This window comes from Tursiops truncatus, chromosome 11 (genome assembly GCF_011762595.2).
Source record: "Tursiops truncatus isolate mTurTru1 chromosome 11, mTurTru1.mat.Y, whole genome shotgun sequence".
NCBI lineage: Eukaryota > Metazoa > Chordata > Mammalia > Artiodactyla > Delphinidae > Tursiops > Tursiops truncatus.
This window is the reverse complement of record NC_047044.1, coordinates 53,038,198-53,064,004: the sequence shown is the minus strand read 5'-3', so window position 1 is coordinate 53,064,004 and position 25,807 is coordinate 53,038,198. Positions and strand designations below refer to the sequence as shown.

The window sequence follows — 25,807 nt, the reverse complement described above, 5'->3', positions numbered from 1 at the left end:
GAGTATAGGCAGCTGTTCCCGTGTCCCATCACACACAATCACTGTCAGGTCATCTCAGATCTCGAGAGAATACAATTCTAAGAGGCCTGCAGAACGTTCACATCCACATCTTCAAAAGCCAAGCCTCCTATGTTTTAGGAAGGTCTGCCCAGGCCAGTGACGCCCTGCCTGCCACAGGGCTGGTCCTATGGACGAACAGCCTACACCCAGCAGCAGAAAACAACAAAATGCCCCACACTTGCCCACAGAGTTTTTGGAAAATGAGCTCAAATGAAAAACAGTCTTTGTGGCTGGTGAACAAGACGGCAACAATTAGCTAATGGCGCAGCACACGGACCGCACTCAGGAGAGGAGCACTCGGGCGAAGACTGGACTGGCTTTTTTTTTTTTTTTTTTTACTGCGGTACGCGGACTTCTCACTGTTGTGGCCTCTCCCGTTGCGGAGCACAGGCTTCGGACGCGCAGGCTCAGCGGCCATGGCTCACGGGCCCAGCAGCTCCGCGGCATGTGGGATCTTCCCGGACCGGGGCACGAACCCGTGTCCCCTGCATCGGCAGGCAGACTCTCAACCACTGCGCCATCAGAGAAGCCCTGGACTGGCTTTTAACATCTTCCTCTCAAAAGACAGGGAAGTGTACATTCTAGAGAAGGCATTGTGCCCTACGAGACCAAATTAGAGAAAACAGGAGGGGGGAATCTTAAGTTTACAACAGACTGCAAAGTCCCAAACGCCAGAATTTTGTCTTCAGGCTGCTGAACTCCTGTGGTTCAATTTGGACTCTAGCGGCAACCGGATCCCCTCTGCTTTACCTTCTGTGGTTCCTGGGTGTCATAGAGCAGTGCTTCTGAAATGCTGATGTGCACAGGAATCAGCCCGGGACCCTACTAAAATGGAGATTCCAATTCACTTCTGGGGTGGGGCCTGAGAGCCTGCTGCATTTCTTTTTTTTCTTTTTTTTTTTTTTGCGTTACGCGGGCCTCTCACTGTTGTGGCCTCTCTCATTGCGGAGCACAGGCTCCGGATGCACAGGCTCAGCGGCCATGGCTCACGGGCCCAGCCGCTCCACGGCATGTGGGATCTTCCCAGACCGGGGCACGAACCCGTGTCCCCTGCATCGGCAGGCGGATTCTCAACCACTGCGCCACCAGGGAAGCCCTGAGAGCCTGCATTTCTAACTTGCTCCCATGTGATGCTGCTGGTCCCTGGACCACACTTTGACTACCGAGGCCGCGGAGGAGTCCTACTGGTCTGTAACAAAGAATCCAAGGGCTCAGTGGCCTCTGTGATGCCTGTGTAGACTACCCCGTAGGGGAGGCTATAGCGAGGACAGCAAATGTCACCCCTGAGCTCCTAATTTCAAGTCCTGTGTCACTGTGTAGTTACTTCCAGCGTGCAATAACTTTGCTTACGGAAGACTGCTCGCTTCTTATTGGGGTAGATCTACAATAAATTTCTGTGATACTCTGAGCTCCAAAGGATAGAAAATGTTTCTTATAAAGGGAGGTAGGGAGATGTGGATGTCAGGTGCTTGTGTAGCACCTTCTGCTTCTAGCAAACTAGGAGATGCCACCTGCCCTGCAGCTCCTTTTAAAAGAGAGGTTTCTAAGGTCAAAGATAACAGCCGTTTCATGTCAGGACCTGCCCTGTGTGTAGGGTGCCGAAATCTCTTCAAGTGCTTTCTGTGGCCCCCCAAAGCGTGGAGATTTGAGTTGTTTTAAGCTGAAGCTGTCTTATTCAAATGGAAATCTGGCCAACAAAAGGGTTGTGGGTTGATAAATAGCAACATGTTATAAAATGTTCCTCTTCACTTCCATCAATAAATTGAATCCTTCCCTAATTCCACTATTCACATTTCCACACATAACTCTAATGCAGTTTCCTTAGCCAACATGAAAATCCCTTTCAGTACCATTCTCCAAGCAATTTTTATGTAAATAATAAACAGCTAGTCTCAACCCTATTCCCTGAGGCACTCCCCAATTAACATCCTTTTAGGTTTTTTTTTTTTTTACTGCTACCCTTTGTTTCCTGCCCTTTAGCCAGTTTCCAAAGGACTTTGCCAACTTTCCACTTACAACTCGTGTCTTATACATTAACCTGCGATGCAGAACATTTTGTGAAAATGCTCTCAGAAAAGCCGGACTGCCGTGCAAGGCATCCAACTGCACGCTTATCCTCCCCAGCGGCTAGGGCTTCAAAGGATTCCAGTGGGCTCTGGAGACCCGACCTTCCCTCCCCGAAGCTGTTGCAGGGCCTCCTCAATCAGACCACACTCGCCTCCCCGGACCTCCCTGTTCCATTCCTCAAATAGCTTCTTAATGTTTCGGGAAGCTTCACATCAAAAGTAACGGGCTCTGTGGCTCCCCAGGACTCAGACATGAGGAAGACAGTCTCTGGGAGGGGAGAGATACGATCGGCAAAGGCCTTTGTGGGAAGGGGGTCTGGAGAACACGGGCAGGGTCCTAGTGGCTCCTTCCTGCGTGCCCATCTGCCAAGAAAGGCCACGGGCATCCTGAGACTCTTGCCGTTTCTCAGCGCAACAGAATTTGAGCCGTGGAGAGACGAGGCTGGGGTGGATCCATCTGCCCTCCTGGACCCTCCATGACATGTTTATTGAGCACTTACTATGTGCCAGCAGCTGTGAACAAAAGTGACAGAGTCCTCACCACTTCTAAACTAGGTGCCATAGACACACAAATAAATTACAATGCCAGAAGATGACAGGTGCTTGAAGAAAAGTCAGGCAGGTAAGGACAGTGACCAAAGAGCCATTTGAGAAGATGTGGTTAAGGCAGGTGTCTCTGGAAAGACACCATGTGAACAGAGATCTGAACCAGTGAGGTGACTTTCCACAGGTCCCTTGCTGTGCCTCCCTTTCCTTCCTTTTGGGGACCTGCCACTCCTCCGGATTAAGAGGATGTGGACAGTGTTAGACTGGTGGTGAGGAAGAGAGGCTGAGGGGGACACAGTGCCACCCTCCGCTGCCAGAGTAACCCTGAGGAAGACCTGAGGATTTCCCTTTCTTTTCCTTGGTCCTCTGCAGACACAATCCCTTTCATGTTCACTAGCACAGTACTCACGTATTTGTACCAGTCTGCGTTCACTTGTCTGTCTCTTCCACGTGAGTAGTTATTCTGAAACTTTAATGTAAGAATCACTTGGGGTGCTAATTAAGATTCAGGGACCCACCTTTAAAGATTCTGATTGTGTAGATCTTAGCCCAGGCATCAGCCTATGTAAACAAGGGTAATTCCAATGCAGGTGATGGGGGAACCTCACCCTGAAAACACGGTCTTAGGCAATAAGCTCCCCTGAGGCGAGGTCTGAGTTGTCCTATTTGTTTCTGCCCCGCCCCCCCACCCCACCCCGAGCAGAGCACAGAGCCTGGCTCTTGGAAACCACACAATAAACCACCAAGGGAAGCATTTCCCTTGCTGGACATTTACCCTTGTCCTGCTTACAGCGAACACCCTGAGAGCTGGTCACCGTCTCTTCCCCCCAGACTCAACCTCTGGAGGCCAGAGATCCCATTCTGCACTTCTTCTGTGGGCCTCGCCGTAACTTTCATAGAGTAAATACCACTAGATCTTCAGGACATACTTGCTGAGACAAAGAGTAAATGGGAAGAAAAGAGAAAGAAAAAGAATTCATATGAGATCCATTCCGAAGACCCCCTCAGCTCGTGGTGACCCAACCGTGTTAGCTTGTAAACGCCGACGCTCCCAGGCAGTCGCCAAACTGATGCGCTGATATTTACCAGGAGTAGCAGACTCTTTCCTTTTCGTCCCCTATCCTCAGGGAAGCTGCTAATAAACAAAAATCACTCAGCGTTCGGGGGGGGGGGGGGGGGGGGGGGGGGGGGGGGGGCGGGGCAAGCAGGAGGAAGTCTGGGGTCACCAAGGGTCGCGGCTAGTATATGCCCCTGAGGAAGCCAGGCGCTGACGGCTCTCACACCTGCCCCCCGACTCTAGGGCACAGTCACCCTTACCGTCGTCACCGGGCCCTGCTTTACGGGGGAGTGGAGACAAACAGCTCTTTAACGCGGTACCTCCACTCAGTGCTCAGCTAGCTGCTGTCTCAGTGCCTGTCTAATATCTGTTCGCCCTTTTGCTCTGTTACTGAGGAAATTTCACTGGCCCGTGAGAGCTCGTGCTGCTGTAAGCTGACGCTGCTTCCTGAAGCCACTGGTGTTTTTTGTTTTTGTTTTTTTTTTGCGGTACGCGGGCCTCTCACTGTTGTGGCCTCTCACGTTGCGGAGCAACAGGCTCCGGACGCGCAGGCTCAGCGGCCATGGCTCACGGGCCCAGCCGCTCCGCGGCATGTGGGATCTTCCCGGACCGGGGCACGAACCCGCGTCCCCTGCATCGGCAGGCGGACTCTCAACCACTGCGCCACCAGGGAAGCCCCTGAAGCCACTGTTTAAAAGAATCCATCAGTTCTTTCATTTGCCCAGTCTTGGCTGCTCGTCTAGGATGTCCTCACGGCTCTCACATCTTTATCAGCTCAGCACGTCCTCCAAACCCTTTTTCCCGTTTAAGTATTTGAGGTAGGATGAGGTGAGCCAGCAGCTCAGGTCCGGCTGTGTGCAGAAGCAGAACCCTCCCTGCCTGGGTTAGTAGGAGCCCTCACTTCAGGTCTCTGCTTCTAACCAGCCTTGGGACTGGAGACGAGTCCTTTATTTCTTTAGCTCTCAATGTTCTCATCCCTGAAATCATTGTTTAAAAAAATGGAAAAAAAATACAAGAAAAATAAATATTATAACACCCACTCTACCTTTCTCACAAAGCTGTTACAAAGATCAAATGAGAGGGCTTCCCTGGTGGCGCTGGTTGAGAGTCCGCCTGCCGATGCAGCGGACACGGGTTCGTGCCCCAGTCTGGGAGGATCCCACATGCCGCGGAGCAGCTGGGCCCATGTGCCATGGCCGCTGGGCCTGTGCGTCCGGAGCCTGTGCTCCGCAACGGGAAAGGCCGCAGCAGTGAGAGGCCCGCGTACCGCAAAAAAAAAAAAAAAAAAAAGATCAAATGAGATAATGTGGAAGAGAACTACAAATCCTAACGCACAGCATGTTATTTGTTTACGGCTCTGATCTCAGGGCAATACACCTGAAAGTAAGCTAGCTGGTGAAAGGAGATGAGTTACGGGTGAGCTCAAGGGACCTGGTGTTCATTTCCTAAAGTCTCACTTAAAATTGACAGTGATTGGGACTCTCAGTCATGTTTTGGCAGAAAAGTCAGGTGGTCCCCAAGGTAAAGGCTGCCAGTAGGTGGTGGAAAATAAGAAGAGTACAAACTCTTTTCCTCTCCACCCTCCATGGCCAACCAACCCAAAAGCTCAACCTGCAGAACGCTGAACATAGCACTTATACCAGAAGAAAATAAAACTCTAGCCTATTTCGTCACAGCGGATTATTTCAATACTGGCATGCTGGCAGGCCACCAAGACTGCACCTGAATTCTCTGTTGTGATTCTATCTACACTAGATGATGTCATGAAATACACACTGAATTTGGTGGCAGAAGACTTGGGTTTGAGACCCACCTCTGCCCCTTAGTAGTTAGGCAAAACCATTTTGTTCATTCACATTTTAAAATCTCCTGACAACCTGCCGGGAGTATGAAATGAGGAAGTACTGATTTACCAGATGGGGAGCATCAAGGAGGGAGGACTTTGGGCATCACGTACCTTACATGGAGAGGGAACTGCAGGGGCCAACGCCTGGGGGTGAGAGAGCAGGCTGGCGTGCTAGGGTGGCTTTGCGTAGTTTGGCTTGGCTACGGTACTGGATTTCCACTGGGGAGTGGTAAGGGATGAGGCTTCTCAAATCTTCAGCGTCTCCCTTTGTGAAATGAAAGGTTAGGATGATGCGGCCACTGGGGATGCTTATGGCTCTACCATTCCCCGACTCTTTCATCACAGGATGAGTTCGACCTGGATGGGATTGACCACATGACCTCAGAGCATCTGACTGCAAGTGAATCAAGGGACATTGAAATAGGACAGATATGTTGGCGGTTCCTCCTACCCCAAAAGAAGCTGGTTGTTTTGGCTGTGGGTATAATTTTCTATGTGAAATGCACCACAGATATTCTTGAGGTGTGGTGTTTTTCTTTTTTTTTTTTGGAGTCTACAGACAAAATAAACATTTGCCTTTTGAGGGTGGATACCATCTAATAACTGAAAAAGTTGCTAAACCAGCTAAGATACTAGGTGGTATATAGAGAGTCTAAAGTTGTACCCAGTGCCTGGCCGCGATAGTGTAAGGCTTTCATTTTCTCCACGTGAGGCCAGAACTTTACAGCTTTGGGAGGTAAGCTGTAGAGGAAGGAATTTCCTTTACAGATGGGGGCACTCCTATCATCTCCTCCTTTCTCTGGGATTCCAATGGCTTGTTCACCACAGAATCCAAGGCTCACTGAATGGATCAGTGAACAAATGGACTTGAGTCCAGCTTGTCAGTCATGTGAGGATTACATTTGGGTTCATTAAGATGCCCGTCTGCAGAGATCAGGGTCAGAGGAAATCCCAGCCTGTGAGTGAAAGGACGTGGGTGCCATGTAGACGGACTGAGTCACGTCAAATCCATTTAGGAGGTGGGGGAGGCAGATACAGAGTGACCGTCCATCCCTGTTTGCCTGAGATAGTTCGGGTTTGTGCTGCTTTCCCAGTGTAATTATTAATAGCGTCCCCACTGACTCTCAAAAATGTCCCGGTTGAGAGGGTAAGTTATCTGGTCTCCCGGCGTGTAGATGATGAAATGACTACTGTTCCTTATTCTTGTAGCTGCTACTTCTGGCCACTGGGACTAAACATAATAACGACACTGTGTTACTACTTCACAGGACTCGTTTCACAATGGCAGGATTTTGGGGATCTCCAGTGAGCAGGAGAGCAAGTTACTGTGTATCTTGCCTTAGAAGAGGAGACCCAATCAGCCCTGGTAAGCTATGGGATACCTGTCACGTGGCAAAGTTGACCCCACTGCTTGCAAGCAGGCCGGGTCTTGGCAGACCTATCATCAAGCAGAGAGTGAGGTGTGTAGTAGCCCTAACCTACCAGCCTAGAACGGAGCCACAGGCCTGGTGAGAATGAATCATGCAATCTAGGACTAGAGCATGGATGACTTTAGGATTATGAAACTAAAGTTCCTGAAACACAGTGAAGAATAGCTTATGACAGTGTTATTCAAAGAGTGGTCTTTGGATCACCTGCTGCAGAAGCGTCTAAAAATGTGAAAATTGTTAGGACCCCACCCTACACCTAGTGATTCAGATTTTCAGGAAGTGGATTCCAGGGGTTTGCGTTCTTTAACAAACTCCTCAAACTATTCTTATATGAGGTACTACAATAAATTAATGCAAAAAAAAAAAAAGAAAGATACTCGAAACATTCAAGTGAAATTATTACTGTTCAGGAGAGGATCAGAGGGGAATAATCACCAACGAGAAGGAATGTTTGACACAATACACATGTCGGCTTCCCTTGTGTGACCACAGATTTCAAAAGCTAGACTTTTTGGTGTGTGTACAAGTAAATTTCAAATTGTGGTTTTATTCAAATAGCTGGTTAGCAAATCTCAAGACAGCTCCTAATGGGAACCATCCATATGGACGACACACAGGTACATCATGAGTGATTTTTTACAGCTAGACTGGAGAATGAGAGATGGAGATGGACAGGCTAGGGCATGAAGTCTCTCCTGTATGTATAAGGTCAGATGGTACCAGAATCAAAGAAAGCGGTTCTATACACTCTTAACATGGGATTGTTTTTCCCCCAGACATTTTCAAAGTGGTGGTGGTGATGGGAGGGGAGCATATACCCCCAAGGGGGCATCAACCCAACTGAGAAGCAGATGTATGAGATGCTGCAGACATGTGGGACTAGAGAAGAGAGTCAGAAAACTGCCCATAAAACTGAACTCGTAGAACATAGAGGAAAGTGGTGGTTTTCAGCAGGGAGGGGATGGGGGAGAGAAATGGAGAGATGATGGTCAAAGGGCACAAACTTCCAGTTATAAGATGAATAAGTTCTGGGAATCCAAAGTACAGCATGGTGATTATAGTTAAATATAATGTGTATATAGTGTATTATATATATACACACACACATATATACACACTATGTATAATGTATACACATAATCTGTATGTCATACTGTGTTATATACCTGCAAGTTATACAGAAAAGGAATGGTAATTAGTGATGTGATAGGGGTGTTAGCTGACACTACCATGATAATCATTTTGCAATACAGTTGATCCTCGAACAACTAGGGGGTTAGGGGCGCTGACCCTCTGCACAGCCGAAACTCCGCATGTAACTTATATAGTCAGCCCTCTGTATGTGTGGTTCCTCTCCATCTGCGGTTCAACCAAACTCGGACTGTGTAGTACTGTAGTATTGGGTTGGCCAAAAAATTCATTTGGGTTTTTCCATAACATAGAGAAAAAAATCCATATATAAGTGGACCGTGCCCTTCCAACTCATGTTGCTCAAGGGTCAACTGTATGTAAGTATACACATCAAAACACTGTACATCTTAACACATCAAAACACTGTACAACTTCAATTTACACAATCTCATATGTCAATTATATCTCAGTAAGACTGGTTTAAAAAAAAAGAGTGCCAAATACAACTTCTGTAAATTATCAAAGTATCTTTAGACAGAACTCATCATTTTCCCTTTGTACAGGGGGATCCAGGGTTTGTAAGGCCTGAAGTTTATGCAATTTGGGGAGTGTTTTTCTCCCCAGCTTTACTGAGAAACAATTGACATACATCACTGTATAAATTTCAGGCATACAGCATGGTGGTTTGATTTACATATTATGAAATGATTACCACGGTAGGTTCAGCTAACATTCATCTTCTCATATAGATGCAATAAAAAGAGAAAACAGAAGAATAAAAGGAAAATGTTTTTTTCTTTGTGATGAGAACACCTAGGATTTACTCTCTTAACTACTTTCCCATCTATTGTACAGCAGTACAATAGACGGGAAACTATAGTTATCATGCTGTACGTTACATCCCTAGTAGTTATTTATCTTATAACTGGGAGTCTTACCTTTTGAGCACCTTCCTCTAATTCCCCTTTGTCCCCACCTCTGGTAGCTGCAAGTCTGATCTCTTTGCGTTTTGGTTTTTTGTTGTTGTTTCTTGGGGGTTTTGTTTTTGGTTCCACATAGAAGTGAGATGATACAGTATTTTTCTGGGGAGCTCTCTTTAAGAAAAAGAACACAGAAATAATTATGAATACAAACCTAGATACTAATGTGAATGCTTATTAGGAATGAGAAGAGAAATTGCAACAGATTACTGGAACCATGGAAAATGAGGTCCCTTTCTTTTGAGGAATGATTGCAAGGAAATGATTCCTGATTGTAACCTTGCCTCTCCTCACCACATAGAACTGTCTACATTTCCCAGTAACAACCAGAACTCCTTGAAGGTTGGTCTGAGTGAAGGACCCTGATACTTACATTTAATTAACTAGCATCACTGTAAATCTGCCTCTACACTGCAAACTAGGTTTCCTTTCTTAATTAACTAGGTAAATAACTAATGCATCAACTTACATTAGTTTGCACTGGAAAGATAGAGGAGGATTACTCTAATCCTCAAGATTTCACAGCAGGGAGGACACTTCCACAGGAAGGCGATGGTAGAAGGTCTCCAAAATGACCACCATCACTTCCTTCCCTCCCTGTACAAGCACGCTGCTCCTCTCATCAAGGGTGGATTCTAGTTCTCCTCTCCTCAAATGTGGACCCACCTTAGTGATTTCTTTAATCACCAGCATGTGGAAGAGGTGATGTTCTGGGACTCCTGAGGCTAGGTCTTAAAAAGCTTTGTAGCGCTTCCCTGGTGGCGCAGTGGTTGAGAGTCCGCCTGCTGATGCAGGGGACACGGGTTAGTGCCCCGGTCCGGGAGGATCCCACATGCCACGGAGCGGCTGGACCCGTGAGCCATGGCCGCTGGGCCTGCGCGTCCGGAGCCTGTGCTCCGCAACGGGAGAGGCCGCAACAGTGAGAGGCCCGCGTACAGCAAAAAAAAAAAAAAAAAGCTTTGTAGCTTCTGCCTCAGTCTCTCAAACCACTCCTCTTGGGATGTTTCCTCTCAGAATCCAGCTGCAGTAATGCCATAAGAAGCCAAAACCACATGGAGAGGCTGTGTGTAGCTGCCTCGACTCAACGCTCAGCTAACAGCCCACATCAACTGCCAACCATGTGAGAGAGCCGTTTCGGACTTGCAGCCCATCCAGCCTTCAGATGACTCCAGCCCCAACTGACAGCCAACTGTGACCACGTGAGAAGCACCCAGCTGAGCCCATTCAACCCGCAGAAGTATGAAAGATAATAATAAATTCTCCTGTTAAGCCTCTAAGTTGTTTTGTAGTCAACAGAGGCACAAAGGCATTGTATTGTGATGGGCGCCTCTCCCTGTAGGATTGGTGAGAAGGGACAGGGGACAGCGAGCCCGTTGGAGTTTTCTCCTTGGTCCCTACTTGTCCATAAGCAGCACCTGTCCCTCTGTTCCTGTCCTCCAGCAGGTAAATACCAGGAAAACCTCCCTTGGTGGGGTGGGGAGATGAGAGACAGTCCAGGAGGCAAGTTTAATTTGAGGGCTGGAGGTGAGGAATAAAACGTCCATTTTGGTCTTAGATCCAAACCGCGGTTTCCAGTCTAACTTTATCCTCGCTATAAAGTTATTTTCATCCCAGACTCCTGTGTCTGTTTTTTAAATTGGTTCAGAAAACTCAGAGGGAAAAAGGATAAAATTATTTTTCCTCTTCAGACCCCAACAAGCAACCTTCTTCCTTTCTCACAGGCTAGAAAGCAAAGTTTAATTTTTTAAAAATTTCACCCTGCTTCATCCTCTAAAAATCAAGTGTGCCCTCAGTTCTTGTTACGTGGTTTTGTGAAATGCCTCTCCCCTGTGCCTCCTTTTGGCTTTCCTGGTCCCTGCCCCAGCTCAGAGCCTCACTGCCACATGGTTTCACTTCTACGGCGGCCTCCCGGTCTGCACCTCCCCATCCACGTGCTGTTACAAGCTAAGATTTCCACCGCCACATTCACTTATCACGCTGATCCCCTTGCTGAAGACCTGATCTGCCGCCTCGGGTCCAGTTCTAGGCCCTCCATGATAATTCGCTTGATGATAGCTAATAGCCCTTCAAGCTAATCTTCCAAACATTCTGTAAGGCAAATTTTACTTCACACCAGACTCATTGCTGCTTCCTTCTTTTATCTTGTCCTCCCTCTTCAGATTAGATGGTGTTCGCTCTCTCCCTTCTCTGAATTCCCCTAGTCCCTTAGGAAGCAGGACTCACAGGGTTTACAGCTGATTATTCTTTGGCCTTCCAAGTGCCCCAAATTCTAATTGCTTGAGGACATGTTCCCCAGTGTGCTCCTCGATAAACACTATTGGACTCATGTTTACTCTCTGTGTAAACAGCCAGTGAGATTCTGTGGTCTTGATGGAATAAACGATCTAATGTTTATTATGCCAGATTCTGTTTTAAGTACTTTTTATGTCATTTAACTTGTTCCTTGCGTTCCTGGGTATAACAACCCTATTGTCCTCTTTTTACTGAGGAGGACACTGAGATTTGGGTAAAGTAACTTTCTTATAATCACCCAGCTAGTAAGTAAAGAGATAGAGCTTGAGCCCATGACTGACTACCAGGTCTGAGTTTCTAACCACAATATCACACTGCCTCCTAAGGTATTTTTGAGGGGTCTAGGGAATTTTTTAATTCCTCCTCTACCACCCAAAGATAATTACTGTAACATTGGAGAAAATTTCCTTCTCAAGACCTACATTTTTACATATGTGTATACATATGCACACAACTTTTTTACCTACTTACGATCAATTTTTTGTATATACAATCCTATTTTGTTTCACTTAACGTAGCCCAGCCATCTCCCCGTATCACTGTGCACCAATATGGTTTTTTTATGAATTGGCCAGACTGCAGAAAGTACACAATACAATCAAACATGCTCGTTCCCAAAACAGGATTTTGGCTTGGGGCATGAAAAGCTACTGAGAATCAGAAGACCGTAAATGTCCAGGAGTCAACGTGAGATCTTAAATATTGTTCATGTTTTCATGGGAGACAACAGGGGTGTCTCAAACAAAACAGTCATTCTTCTCTTCACCTGAAAGGGAATACTGGGAATCCCCTGTAAGTGCAAAGGCTTCCAGAAGCCAGTGCATAAGGAAGACTAATGTTTACTGACCATCTCTGACCATGTACCAGACCCTGTGCCATGCAATTCCATAGATGTTCTCATTTGTTTTTCCCAGCACCTTGTCAATCTAGGCATTTCCACCCCACCTGCAGCAAGGGGAAAGCAGGCTGAAAGAACTTGTAGAGGTCACAGGTAATGCCGGTGCTAGGGAGGGAGTTCAGATACTGGAGCCTAAGGTCTTCCTTCTTTTAGAGAAGCCTGTTTCAGATGAAAGAAAAAAATGAAATCTAGATGAAGAGAACCAAGAATGACCTAAATGAGTGAGCTGGAGTCACAGAAAACAGCTGACAGGAATCCTGAACACTAAGGAGAGGAAAAATGAAGCCAAGAGAAAATCAGGCTCCCTTGTGGTTCAGTGTGGCGGGGGCGGGAGGTGGGGGACTGCTGAGTTGATGGGGTTGGCTTTGCAAACCGGCCCCCAGACAGAAAAAGACCTCATTCTTCCAAGAGCCCGAAAGGGGCCTAAAGTCAAGCACAGTCTTGGAGTAGAGGCCAGAAAGCGAGAAAGACATTAAGAGGAATCCTAGCTCTAGGGAGGGCCTGTCACAGGCCAGAAATGGGTGCGGAGTAGAGAACATCTGTAGGTTTAGGCTGCAGGCCTGGGCCACGCTGTCTGAGGAATAGGTCATGAGGTGTGTGCTGGACGGGGTGGAGAACTGCTGGACAAGAAGGTGCAGAGTGACTCTGAATTCACAAATCCTCTCCTTCTCCACTTGAACTCTAGGGTGATACACAAAGGTTGAATAGTGATGAGCTTCATTGAGCGAGAGGATGGGAGACTCGATGGGGGTGTTTCCCTTATGGAGGAGAGGCTCCAGTTACACGGGGGAATGATGCCATGGACCAGGGGAGGGTCAAAACGCTTCCTACGCTCAGCAGACAGACCCGTGCTGGGTTGATGGGGGCCTCCTGTGGAATTCAGTTCTCGGCCAGAGATTCCCTACCTTCGACCTGGGGAGATACGTGGGAGGCTCAGCAAACCTGGCGGCCGCTCTTTGGGTTTGGCAAACTCGAGATTTTTCCAGTGCCTTGTGTTCAGCGAAACCAAAAATGTGTTTGGCTAGAAACGCTTCTCTAATTTTTAAACCCCTGTGCATTTTTTACGTAAATTTGATCCACATGGTTTTGATTTATTTTTATTTAACTCATCAAGTCAAATTAGGAGCTACAATGATGAATGGGAACAATGCTGATTTCCAAGAAGATGTTTGAGCCTTTTTTCTTAGAACTAAATCACATTCCACCCCCCCCACACACACATACCCCACTTCCTTGCGACTGTTAAAACTACCAGCCTGAGCTGAGTTTGAAATTTAGAACCCAAATGTGAAATAAAGACCCATGCTTGGCAAAGATGAAGCGTAGCAGGGGAATGTTCTTAGGAAGTCATGGTTAGAAAGCCAGGGTAGGCTTGGGGTGCAGGTGGGGGAATAAAGGCAGCAAGGGAGCCAGTTATTCCTTATTAGATGGTTTAAATAAATGTACCCGGCTTGGTGGGCTCCCAACAGAAGCCCCCTAGCCGTTTCTCCAGGGTCTGACTTCATCACTGCCACCCAGGGAAAAGGAGTTTCTGCCCCAAGACCGGGGATGTGGGGTTCCCCCGTACCCATCTTTTCTTCTGCACTCCTGCATCGGAGCTGATTCAAGCTGCTCCCCTCTCTTCCCTCGGACCTTCCTCCCCCTTTCCTGGCTCTGGCTAAGGCCTCCCCATCTGGAAACGTTTAAAATGTACAACGATTTTAATCTCGTGCAAAAGAATCTTGAGATTTACACTACGTACCCATTAAGCTAAATTATAGGTGCACAACCTCATTTTGCACAATTCTGTCTGGCCTAGGGTGGCACACACAGGCGGCCAGTCCTGTCTTTCCCAATTACTTTTTCTATCACACCATCATTTTCCACAACGGCAGTCTGAGGCCGGCCATATTTCTCTGAGGAACTCTGGCCACTGAGGTCCCAGGATAGAGGTACTCTCTTCAGAGCCCCTTGAAACAGTTCTCAGTGGGTCCCTTCAACACTATCCAAGAAGATTTCCTTGAACTCAGCTTCCCTCTCCTACAGAGCCTGATCGAATTGGACAAACCTGAGTACAAGGATCATCTTGTTAGTTAATAACTGTACAACCATGGGGGAGTTAACGTACTTCCTTGGATCTCAATTTCCTGGTCTGTAAAATGGGTATAAAAACCATACACACCTCACAGAATTGTTGTGAGAATTACATGAGATGCTGCACGTAAAAAAAAAAAAAAAAAGTATATCGTCCGGCCTAGACTTCCAGACAGGTGACATGAAGTTTCTGATCAACCAACTGGGATTTTTCATCAGTCCTCGGGGACTCTCCCATACTGGCCCAAGTCTTAAACCTACAGTCTCTTCTTGGGATCCACGGGAGCACAGTGATTGGAAGATCTATAACCCAACTGCATAGAGACCATTCTTCTGAAAACCAAACCGAACTTCTCACTTTATATAGAAAGAGTGTGTGTGTGTGTGTGTGTGTGTGTGTGTGTGTGTGTGTGTGTGGGGGGGTGGGGAGGGTGAGAAGGTTTTCACTCTCCTTTAAGGAGCAAAATGGTTATTAGTGTTTCCTGAGAAGCCCTCACCCCCCATATAGTCCCACTTTACCTGTGTTTTTTGGAAAGGTGACAGTACCATTTAATATGCCTGATAAATGCCTCCCTCCCAAGGGGGAAAATATAGACGTCCATGAGTCTAGCATTGGCTTGGCCAAAAAGTTTGTTCGGGTTTTCCATACGATGTTACGGAAAAATCTGAACGGACTTTTTGGCCAACCCAATAGTTATTGGTTTTCTCTGGCCAGGAGGAGTTTCAGCAGTAATTCAGGGATCCTTCTGTTGGCCAGAATAGAGGGAGCAGGGATCCACCAACTTCCAGGGACCCTTGGACATTTTATATCATAAGGGTTCTTACCATGCAGAATTGCTATGAAGGCGAAAAGAGAGACATCTGCAGATGGTAATTATTATTTCCACCAAGCTGACCTCACTTGACATCCTGGGTGATATCAGGAAATGTGCGTATCTTCCACGCCTGCTATTTACTAGAGATTTCCCTCTTAACCTCCTGTGGCTAGATCTATTTTCGATGTCAGCCTCAGCAATAAAGGACTCTAAAGGAACTAGCCCTGCTCACAGCCCTGCCAAAGGGGTAGGCCTGGGTGGCCGATGGTACCCATCGCTGGCTCTGGAGTGGACAGTCTACAGGCTGGGAAGTCACTTGTGACCTCGGAGAAAAGGTGAGTTGAGCCAATGAGATTCCTCTCTGGGAACGTGCAATTGGGGGAGTCAGAACCTGGCTGTCTGGTGGCAGAGACATATGGAGCATGGCTGGTCTCAGGGCTGCCTGGATTCCAGAGCCACCTTCGCTCCCATAAAGCCTGGCTCTTCAAGGGTTCTTCTTGTGGACCCCATACATATCTCTTCCGACATTATTAAAATAAACACCTCCTTTTTTTGAGTCGGCATGAGTGGGTTTCTGTTTCCTCCAACAAAGAGAGCCTTCGCTACAAACACAGCACCCACCCTTGGGAAGAACATGCAGATGGAGCTATGTCTAAACATTCAGGGATTTCCAGTGTGAGGCACAGTTTCAACAGTTAATTACACGGTATGCAAATACCGCTGGTTCCTCACTCACCCCTCCCTGGCTCTCCTCTACTGTACAAATTGCAAACATTTCTCTCACTCTCCCAACCTCCTTTGCAGCTAGGGGCGGTCATGTGACACAGTTTTGGCCAATGAGATGCAAGTGAATGTCTACTGGGACAGATAGCCTGTCCCCTCCTTCCTGCCTTGCATGAAAATGTTACGCTTGGGGCTTCTGTCACCATCTTGCAACTACGAAGGAAAAAAAGATGCAGAGGTGTTACCCCTGGCACATTGGAGGTGCTGCACCAACATGAACAGCCACCAAATTCCAGCCTCCGTGATATGTGAGAAAGTACACCCCTAAACTACTATTACTGAGTGTTCTATCACTTAGAAGTAATATCTTTTGTAAATGATATACCTTGAAATAGAACTTGACACTGTTTCCTGTATTATAAGAAAAATGATTTTTTAAACCAAATATATGACAACTTGTTTTTCAGTTAACTTCTCTAGACATCAACTGAATGACATCAGCTTTCTAGGCAATTAAAAATCTAAGAGGGGGGCTTCCCTGGTGGCGCAGTGGTTGAGAGTCCGCCTGCCGATGCAGGGGATGCGGGTTCGTGCCCCGGTCTGGGAAGATCCCACATGCCGCAGAGCGGCTGGGCCTGTGGGCCCGTGGGCCGTGGCCACTGAGCCTGCGCGCCCGGAGCCTGTGCTCTGCAACGGGAGAGGCTACAGCGGTGAGAGGCCCGCGTACCGCAAAAAAAAAAAAAGCAAGTTCATTCTGGCTGGTGTAGGGGAACAAAGATCAGATTTTTTTTTTTTAAGTTAGACCAAATTATAACAAGCCTTGAATGCCAAGTGAAGAAGTCTGTGCTTTAGTCTCTGAGCCTTGGGGTGTTGTTGAAGGTTTCTGAACAAATAGGTGTCAGAGTAGCTGTTTAGGAAAATTGGCCTGATGGCAATATGTGGGCTGGATTGAGAAGGCAAGGGGCTGTGGGCTGTGCAGCCATCTGGGTGGGAGGCCATGAGGGAAGAACCAGCACAGTCCAAGTGAGAATGGAGTGGGGAAAAGAAACAGACATGAGAGACACTGCAGAAGTACATGTGACACAAGTTGGCTACTGTCTGGATCTGGGGTGTGAGTCATGGGAAGAATAATGTAGAAAACATGTTCTTGTACCAAAGAGAAACAAAAACCTCATGCGGTACCTCTGGAGCTGAAGACAGGAATGGTTTTATGTAGATGTTGGAGTCATGCACCTTCAGGTCATGGTCCCCAAGTCCCCTGGTCACTCCAATAGTCGCCATTACTCGGGCCTAGGAGTATAAGCAGAGGGTCATCAGAAACACACACACACAGAGAAAGTATTCTCACCACAGTATGGCTGCCACGGGCTAAGAGAGCAGCAGTCGTTTTCCGGTTCTTCCTGCCCCTCTCCATGCCCCTGGCTGCTAACTTCTGTAGGTACTTGTTTCCAAGGAAGGGCCCACCAAGGTCACTTGCATACTTGAGGAGTGGCTTTTCTAGCAATTGTCTTAATTTTAATGGACTGCTGCTGTCTCATTTCAGATTTCTTTTGCAGAGACTGGAGGGAAGGGTGTCCAATAAACTAAATACAATACATCTGTGATGTCTACAGCTACTGAAATCAATTCAAACCAAATCCAACCATCTGCCCATCCCCCCATCCAGCCATCCACCCACCCATCTGCTATACATCCATCCTTCACGTGTTTACTGAACACCTGCTACGTCTCTGGTTCTGTGATAAAAGATGTAAAACCGTCAGAGGCAGATCCTGCCCACCCAGAGCTCATATATTACACTTTATGGCTGGAGAAAAGAAACCATTAGCAACTCTATAACCTGTCCTGCTAACGTCTTCACAAGTTCCATCTGGGTGGAAAGGAACATGATGTCACTTTGCTGTAAATACACAGACACCTTATAGCTGAGACCACACCATCTGTAGCTTTCTCTACATGGTTGTCCAAATGCTTTAAGGAAGCAATACCATTAAACTAATGCCTACACTGTCAGCCTAATGATCTCCAGGGAGGCCACAGATTTGATTTACTCAAACATTTATTGAGCACCTACTATGTGCAGGCACCCTGCTGTGGGGGACAAATATCTAAGGCCTGGTCTCTCCTACAAAGGAACTTGGTAAGGGAGGCTAAGAGGTACATGTCTAATATGGAATAGGGCTGAGTGCTGAAAGACACATGAACAATGGGTTATATGAGTTCAGAGGAGGTAGAAATTCTACTAAGAAGTTTCCCTGGAGCAGGGGGCACTACATTTTTGTGCAGAAGGATATCCAGCATCAAGACAGGTAAACACAGAGGGATGGAGTGAAACTCATTCTGGGTGGACCGAAGCCCACTGCTCTAACACTCAGATCACAACACTGTACCTGGTGTAGTGTCATGGTTCAAAGACCTGAACTTGAATCCTCGCTCTAATGCTTGGGTAATAAGAATAACTTATAAATGCCAAGGCATGAATCTAACACTTTACCATATCTTCATCCTACTTTCCCCAAAAAGCTGTGGATTTTGGAGCTGGTTTCACATCAGAAGGTGGGCAGGTTTACTGTCAAGTGGAAATGAAACCGTAACACATATTTCAAAGGCAAGAATCAAAGGGGGTGAAATGCAGACACAGGAATGTGGACCTGGGGACCTCCGGTCTGGCACTGCTCTGCCGGGGGCCTGGCTCAGCTCCCTTCTAGCTGAGACGCGTTCAGCTCTAAATGTGGACATTCTGAGTCCCTTGTAGCCCTTCTACTCTCCTTCCTGCTGTGGCACCTTCTCTGGTTGGACGTTTTAGTCCAAAGAAATCTGATATTTCTGCTAGTTACTGAATTTGTTTACATGTCTCACACAAGTCCTTCAAAGCACTGGCAGAAATTAAATGAAAAGTAACAGCAGTGAAAGTATTCTGAAATTTCTGGGGAGGCCGTGTGCAGAGAGGAAGGAGAAAACCCCTGTAAACGATCAAGACAGAACTGATGTGTTGTAAAGCTTTCTGCAGAGATCACGGACTCCTGGGACAGAGGAGGCATGCTACTTTGGTACAGGGCATGCCTGGAGCAGACTGACGCCACAGTGGCTTTTAAATAGGTCAACAGGTACAATGACTGAACTTGTCAGCTACATATCACAGAACTGTCAAGCCCTAATTAACTGAAATGCTGGAGGAACATGATGTCCTGGTGAATTGAACTGTTTGCTAAACTGGGAAAACCCTTGCTCTTTTCAATCTTTTTGCTGGTTATCTTTGAAGAACACATTTATCCATTTTCCTGTGGTACCAAGGAGAGTATACTGAACATAACTGAATAGCTTATTAAATACTCATGCATTTACGGACGGCCTGCCATGCGTCAAGTACCAGGCTGGACAGGTACTAAGGATACAAAGGCAACAGCATGTGGTCCTGAGCTTACTGGGAGTCACTGGGTAGCAGCAGGATAATACTGAGAATTTCAGCACCACAAAGAACTGCAGCTGCAGGCGTAGATCACTGGGCTGAGCGATGTGCACTGACGGCGCCCACTCTACAGAAAGATACACGAAACCCTACCAGGAGTAGAGCTCTACCCTGTCATGATTCTCAACCAGGGATGGGGCAAGTTAGTTTGAAAAATGATGTGTTTATTGATCAACTAGCTGTATTTCATTTCCCTCCATGAAATGTCTCCTTCCAGCGAAATCACTGCTGGGCTACACTGAGCCCAAAACCTAATCCTGTGTGTTCTCTTTCACACACACGCACGCACGCACACGCCCACACATACACTCAAGTTCTGCCCATGAAGGCAAGGCCTCCTTCGGTTTTCTTATGAGTCACTTCATCCTGATAAAAGCTATCAAATGCTGAAAAAAATTTCAGTTGAAGATTCTTTTCAATGTGACCACATTTTTCACTTCTAATTGGAACTCTCAGCGCCTAGTTGAAATGTATTCGTGTTTGGAGGAAGAATGCAATGATTCAGAAGGTGTTTGTTCTTCCTGGGAAATGGCTTCAAAGCTTCCTCATCTCTGCTCCAGGACTGCGACCCTCTCCAGTCTCTGCTCAGAGACCACTTCAAGATCAACAGCCTTCCTTAAGCTCAACAATGTTTGATTCTGACTGAGGCCCTGGGAGCTGGTGACGGATGGCCTTCGCTATCTCCGCCTGGCATCTGGTCCATGTGATCCTATAGTTTAATCAGGGTGAAACTTTGGATCCCCTTTCCATGGGGCAAGTGGAGAAGCCACCTTGCAAAGCCTGAGCTTCTGTGGTGGGATGTGAGGGCACTAGAAGGAAGTGGAAGGCCACGGCTCCACATCTGGTACCACCCCTCACCAGCTGCGTGACTTCCTGAGCAGTTTTAACCTCGGAGTCCCGGCTGCCTCATCTACCAAATGGATATAAGGCAGCCAGCTCTGCCTGCCTCGTGGCTTGTTGTCAGATACACAAGGAGATGATGTATGTGAAAGTGGTCGTGTTTAAACACTGTGAAAAGTTATTCAAATGGATTGAGAAGGGGGATGGCATTTCCACAAAATTAACTTTAGTCCCTCATGCTCACCACCCCCGTCCCCCAACCCTGCCACTCCTTGGACCCTCAAGACAGGAGGCCTGAAGGATGATGGAGATGATATCCTTTCAAGCTGTCAAGGCTATAAAATCATGAGCTGCTGAGTGGAACACACAGATCACCACGGGCTCCGTGGAGACAGAGCCTTGTTCTCTCAGTCCGGGGAGGGCACGTGCCTACCTTCTTGCCTTCTCCATATATAAGGGGAAACTTCAAGTCATCATCCTCAATGGTTTTGTATGCCCTGTAGGGGGATAAACAACATTAAAAAAAAAATGCTTTGCACTCAATTAGTGACCTGCTGCCCTGACACAGGCCGCCAGGTACTTTATTTTCCCTGAGATTCCATCCGGTCACCACACTGCTGATCTCTTTCTGTATAAACAGTCATTCTCCCTACAGATGTGTGTGTGTGTGTGTGTGTGTGTGTGTGTGTGTGTACATATTTTAACAAACCAGAAAATACCAAGTCTTTACAGGCTTGAAGAGAGAGAAAATGAGCTGGCATATTCACAATTAGCGAGCAGGGGTGATAGGTTCCCGTCTTAAGCATTTAGTGTCCGTGCAATAACGAAGCTCTCCAGCAGCGGCGGCAGGATTCTTGTCATTAATCTGGAGCTGTGAGAAGCAGCAACACTCAGTGGTGGATGGGGGGGTGGGGGTGGGGCTGCTCCAAGAGCCAGTTCTCACCTTCGGGGGTTGTTTATGCCAAAGCAGCCTCGTACTGGAATGGCTGGAGAAGGAATATTTAGAGCCTGTTTGACCTCAGCCTGATATTCAAGGTTGGCAGAAAATCCTCTGTTTCACGAGAGCTATTAAATGGCCATTCGACACACAGAAAGAAAATCCACTTTACGCTTCAGTGGTTTATTCCAGACACGGCTGTCCAGATGCCACGACACACACGGCAGAGGCTGGCCAGGCTATGGTGAGAGAGCAAACGAAGGCCACGTCTTGCGATTTTGCTCACAAGGAAGTTAAAAAACCAACAAGCAAACGTGGTACCCAGTTACCAGCTGTATAACCCTGGGCAAGGAGCTCCACCTTTTTGGGTCTGCGTCTCCTCATCTGTAAATGAGGATAACCACACGGGACGTGAAGAGCTTAGCACAGAGCCCGGCACTTAGTAAGTACTTGAGAAGTGGTAGCTATCGCTAGTATTTAGTAGAAAGCTAATACGTGGCACATCAGTCCCCCTTTCTGCACAATGGGCAGAACACTGCCTATTCAATTCCTCAGAAAAGTGGTAGGAAGATCAAGTAACAGATGGGGTAGGTTCTGCTAGGTTAGAGGCTAGAAGCAAGATGCTTTTCTCAACTAATATCTCCTGAGTGCATGAAAACAATTAATTTGTGACGCGCCCCCTGGTCCTGGATATATCTAGGCAGCTTGGGAGTGAACCCGACATCCAATTTATGAAGGAGCTTGACATACAAAAGAATGCAACCCGATTGAAAAAGGGCTCAACCCCAAAACTAAAGCAGGCACATCTTTATTTTCCAGGAAGTTATTTGGTTAAGTTCCTTCCCAGAGGGTAGAGGAACAGTGAAGTTTTGGCACTGGACGTGTCTGCGCTTGAGTTTAGCACTGCTTTCTGCATAGCCCCGGGAGAGCGGAGAAGCCTCTCTGGACCTCAGGCTCCTCGTTAAGTAGAGAGGCCAAAAACTCCTGGGCTTGCTGTGAGGATAAAAATGGGCTGATGAATGTGGCGAGCTTAGGAAGCATTTAGCCCAGTGCCTGGCACACGCTGAGAGCTTGATAAAAGCTAGTTGCTGCCGCTGCTGCCGTCAAGTGGGCCCAGCGGTATGCCATGGATTGAATTTTCGACAAAGGAACCGTACTATTTCCTTCCCCCAAATCTACCAAACTAACACAAGGTGGAAATAGCTACTTTGATGTTTCTATACTCCCATGAACTATTTAAGACCCTGTGGTATCCAAGTCACTTGGGGACCAAACAGAGCTATTATTAGAATACACTCAGCTTGGGGATTGAACGAGTTTGTAGACCAGTGGTTCTCCACCTTGGCTGCATATGGAATCACCTGGGGAGGCTTGAAAAATCCTGATGCTCAGGTCACATCCCAGAGCAATTAAATCTGAACTTCTGGGGATGGGACCCAGGTACCAGGAATTTTTTAAAACCTTCCCAAGTGATTCCAGTGTGCGGCCACGGTTGCGAACCACTACTAGAGACCAAAATCATTAGCTAACATTCAAAATCAGTTGAGCAATAAGCCCCCTGATACCTTGACCCTAAAGATGACAGACTACATGGCTCAAGGGAAAGGGGGTAATGGCTTGAGAAAGGCTGTGCAGTGGGCACAAGCAGGGCTTGGGGAGCGAAGGGAGGAGGTTTGGAGAGTAAGAAGACAGGTTCAGACAGAGAGGAGGATATGCAGTGGGCACGGTCCCCAGGGAGGGGCTGGGGCCTGGAGATCCAGGCACAGAGTCTGGAATCACTCGTGAGGCAGAAGGTGGCAGGTCTAGAATCGAGGACTGGAAATTCTTAGAGCTCAGTGGAGACAGGCTACGAACACTCTTGCCAAGCTTGAAAAGGCGGCAAGACACTGTCCTCTGACTCTACCATAAGCCCAGGTAATCGAGTTCTCTCGGGGCAGAGAACTTCAGGAGAGTGAAGTCTGTGTCACCACAGCTCTGAAAGGCAGACACTCATCTTGGAGTTGTCACCCACAGGAACAAGACCGCCACAAGTGCTAATGTTACATTTTAGCCCCTGTTTCTTCATCTTCGAGAACAACACAAAAGTTGAAAATAGAAAAGGCAGCTCTGGAAAAGAAAGGTTTATTCCGTTCCTGCCATTGTTGGTTTTCAATCAAATACGAGCCCCCTCCCCTCCCCTCCCCAACAGATGACCAGGGTGAATAACTACAAATAAAGAGAGAAAGCAGAGCACCCTCCCCTCCGCAGGCTTTCAGAGTCTGAAGCACAGCTCATCACGGGACGGGAAGGGGACTTCCCGCCACGGTTAAAGTCTTAAATAACAAAGAGTAAAATACTCAAGAGTTAAAACTGGTAACGTGATTAAAGACGGTGTAAATCAATGATAGCTAATAATAGGGACTGCAGCTATAACTTACTGAACACCTTGTACAAGCCCAGACACTGGGCTGGTTATTTGCGTACCATGTCTAAAATCTCTCCAAGACCCTGCAGTGTCCTATCTGACAGATAAGGAGACCGAGGTTACATTACTCTCCCAAGACCGTATCCCGTGTTAGCGGCCCTTAAGCTAAACTCAGACTGTCCCAGAAAACACACCAAAGAAATGTGATGTCAGGGTTTAGCTCTGCAGGTTTCTCCTTCTAGTTGAAGAGTCTCAAATGAGACCATTATTGCCCACTTCTCAGTGGGTAAAAAGCAGGCAATGATGGGGAACTTTTGGCAGAAAAGGAAGGGGAATTTTCTGTGAGGCAAAAGAGCGAAAGGTGACCATGAGGGGACAAAACCAGCAGCTGTTCCCCAACACAGCCTACAGGGAAGAACACAGGGAAGCCGCGGAAGCCACCGCTTCCCAGGTCATTTTACCTGTGGCCAAGGAGTCCGACGGGGTCCTCTCCCACAGACTGCAGGCCTCCCTCAACCTGTCCTGCAGCTTAAGGGGCCATTTCAGTTTCTGCTGTTCATATTACATCCACAGTCCATGTCTAGGCTGTGGGCTTGAATCTGTACGCTTCCCAAGTGTCCTTGACTTCCACTCCTCTCCGCAGGGGGAGGTGAGAGGATAAGAGAGGTCGGAAGCTTGAGAGCTCTAAGACATAGACGTACTTAGGGCTTAAGATGAATAGATAAAGTCTATTCCTTCACATAAGATCCTATGGTTTCCGAAATCCTGATTAAGTTTTTTAAAAAACTCCCAAAACAGGGAATTCCCTGGCAGTCCAGTGGTTAGGACTCAGCGCTTTCACTGCCGGGGCCCGGGTTTAATCCCTGGTTGGGGAACGAAGATCCTGCGAACCTCACGGTGTGGCCAAAAAACAACTCCCCCCCCCAAAAAAAAACCTCCCCGAATAGATTACTCACTAGTTTACAATAGTATAACTGACCAGAGATCATATTCAGATAATTACTTGTTACAAGAAAGCAAAACTGAAAGGCTTAGGAAAGATATTTAGACTCTCATTTGGGGTCAATTCCTTTATGAATATTTATGAGGCCAACTGACACAAGGATAAGATGAGAAAAAAAAAATAATGCAAGGCTTAAAAAGGGCTAAATAAATTAAAGGGCTTTCCCTAACTCCAGGCGGTATCCTCAGAAGTTTCCATTAAACATTTTTAAAAGTAAGTGTAATAGTTTCCCTTGCAGCGTTGATTCTGCAAAGCTGCAAAGACAAGGCACCATTGATCTGGACCCACTGGAAGGAGAAGCTCAGCTCTGGAAGAGACCAGAAGGTCACTAAGTTGGCTGTACCCCAAATGCAGGAATCCCTCCTTCAACACCCCTCACACTGGCCCTGGCCTCTGTCATCGAATGGGCTGCTGTAGACAGTCTCTGTCCGAGGAACTTTACAGGACTAACTTTGCAGTGCCACTGGAGAACAGCCCCGGAAAATTCTTTTTTAAATGGACCCAGTCCACCCACTGGTGTGTTGGTCTGTCTTCTGGGAAAACATGAAAGAAATCTAGTCTTTCTTCTACTTCAGAGCTCTGCAAATGTTTGAAGAGAGCTATCTCAAAGTTTCCTCTTTCCTAGTCTCATGAACTGTCCTTCACAGGACCTGAGGCACCATCCCTAACCATCCGTTCAACCAGTATTTATTAACTGAGCACCAAATACCGTGCGAGGGGCCCTCTCGGAGCCTTCTAGCTTGTCACAGTCCTCAAAGAATGGCACTCAGAACTGAAAACACTTAAGCTGTGGTCCACAAAAGAATGAAACGATTACTTCTTTGATTCAGACCTTGCTCTTTTTTACATTACTGCAGCTTATATTGGCGGTATGTGCAGGTACACGTCTCTGCGTGGTTTAGGGTCATATAATGCAACGACGAGGGAAAACAAACAAACAAAAAACCCAACCAAACAGAAGCCCAGTCAGTCCACAAGAAAAAAGACCTGAGAAGGTTTCTTGACTCATCGTCTTCCTCTAGTTTACACTTACGCAATGAATATTTTGCTTTGAGTGGAAAACTCCGTTGCCCTTATAATCTTGCTAGTTTCAGTCCATCGTTCCAACCCACCAAGGGACATCGGAATCTATATCCTTTCATCCAAAAAACTCAGCTCTCCTTCTATGCTATGTCACGTTAAATTTGACAACCAGCTCTGCCATCTTCATCCGGGTCATTGAAGGAGAAAACCAACA

General features: G+C 47.1%; 1 protein-coding gene and 1 long non-coding RNA gene across 5 annotated transcripts in view; one reads left to right on the top strand and one right to left on the bottom strand.

Moving 5' to 3' along the window:
• The window catches only part of LOC109547149 (uncharacterized), a 69,914-nt gene extending 58,396 nt beyond the window's left edge, over window positions 1-11,518 (top strand). The window contains exons 2-3 of the long non-coding RNA XR_012324308.1: window positions 6,844-6,941; window positions 10,131-11,518. This is a non-coding gene — a long non-coding RNA (uncharacterized lncRNA). The remainder of the gene's footprint in view (window positions 1-6,843; window positions 6,942-10,130) is intronic.
• The window catches only part of PPM1H (protein phosphatase, Mg2+/Mn2+ dependent 1H), a 258,738-nt gene that overhangs the window by 19,618 nt on the left and 213,313 nt on the right, over window positions 1-25,807 (bottom strand). For 2 of the 4 annotated variants that reach the window (XM_073788425.1, XM_033866350.2), the window contains exons 7-8: window positions 20,660-20,723; window positions 17,100-17,207 (exon numbers count right to left, since the gene is read on the bottom strand). In XM_073788425.1, the coding sequence (XP_073644526.1) occupies window positions 17,100-17,207; window positions 20,660-20,723 (172 nt within the window). Of the gene's footprint in view, window positions 1-9,029; window positions 9,231-17,099; window positions 17,208-20,659; window positions 20,724-25,807 lie in introns of those variants that run through there. The other 2 variants (XM_073788424.1, XM_073788426.1) reach the window with 2 other exon arrangements.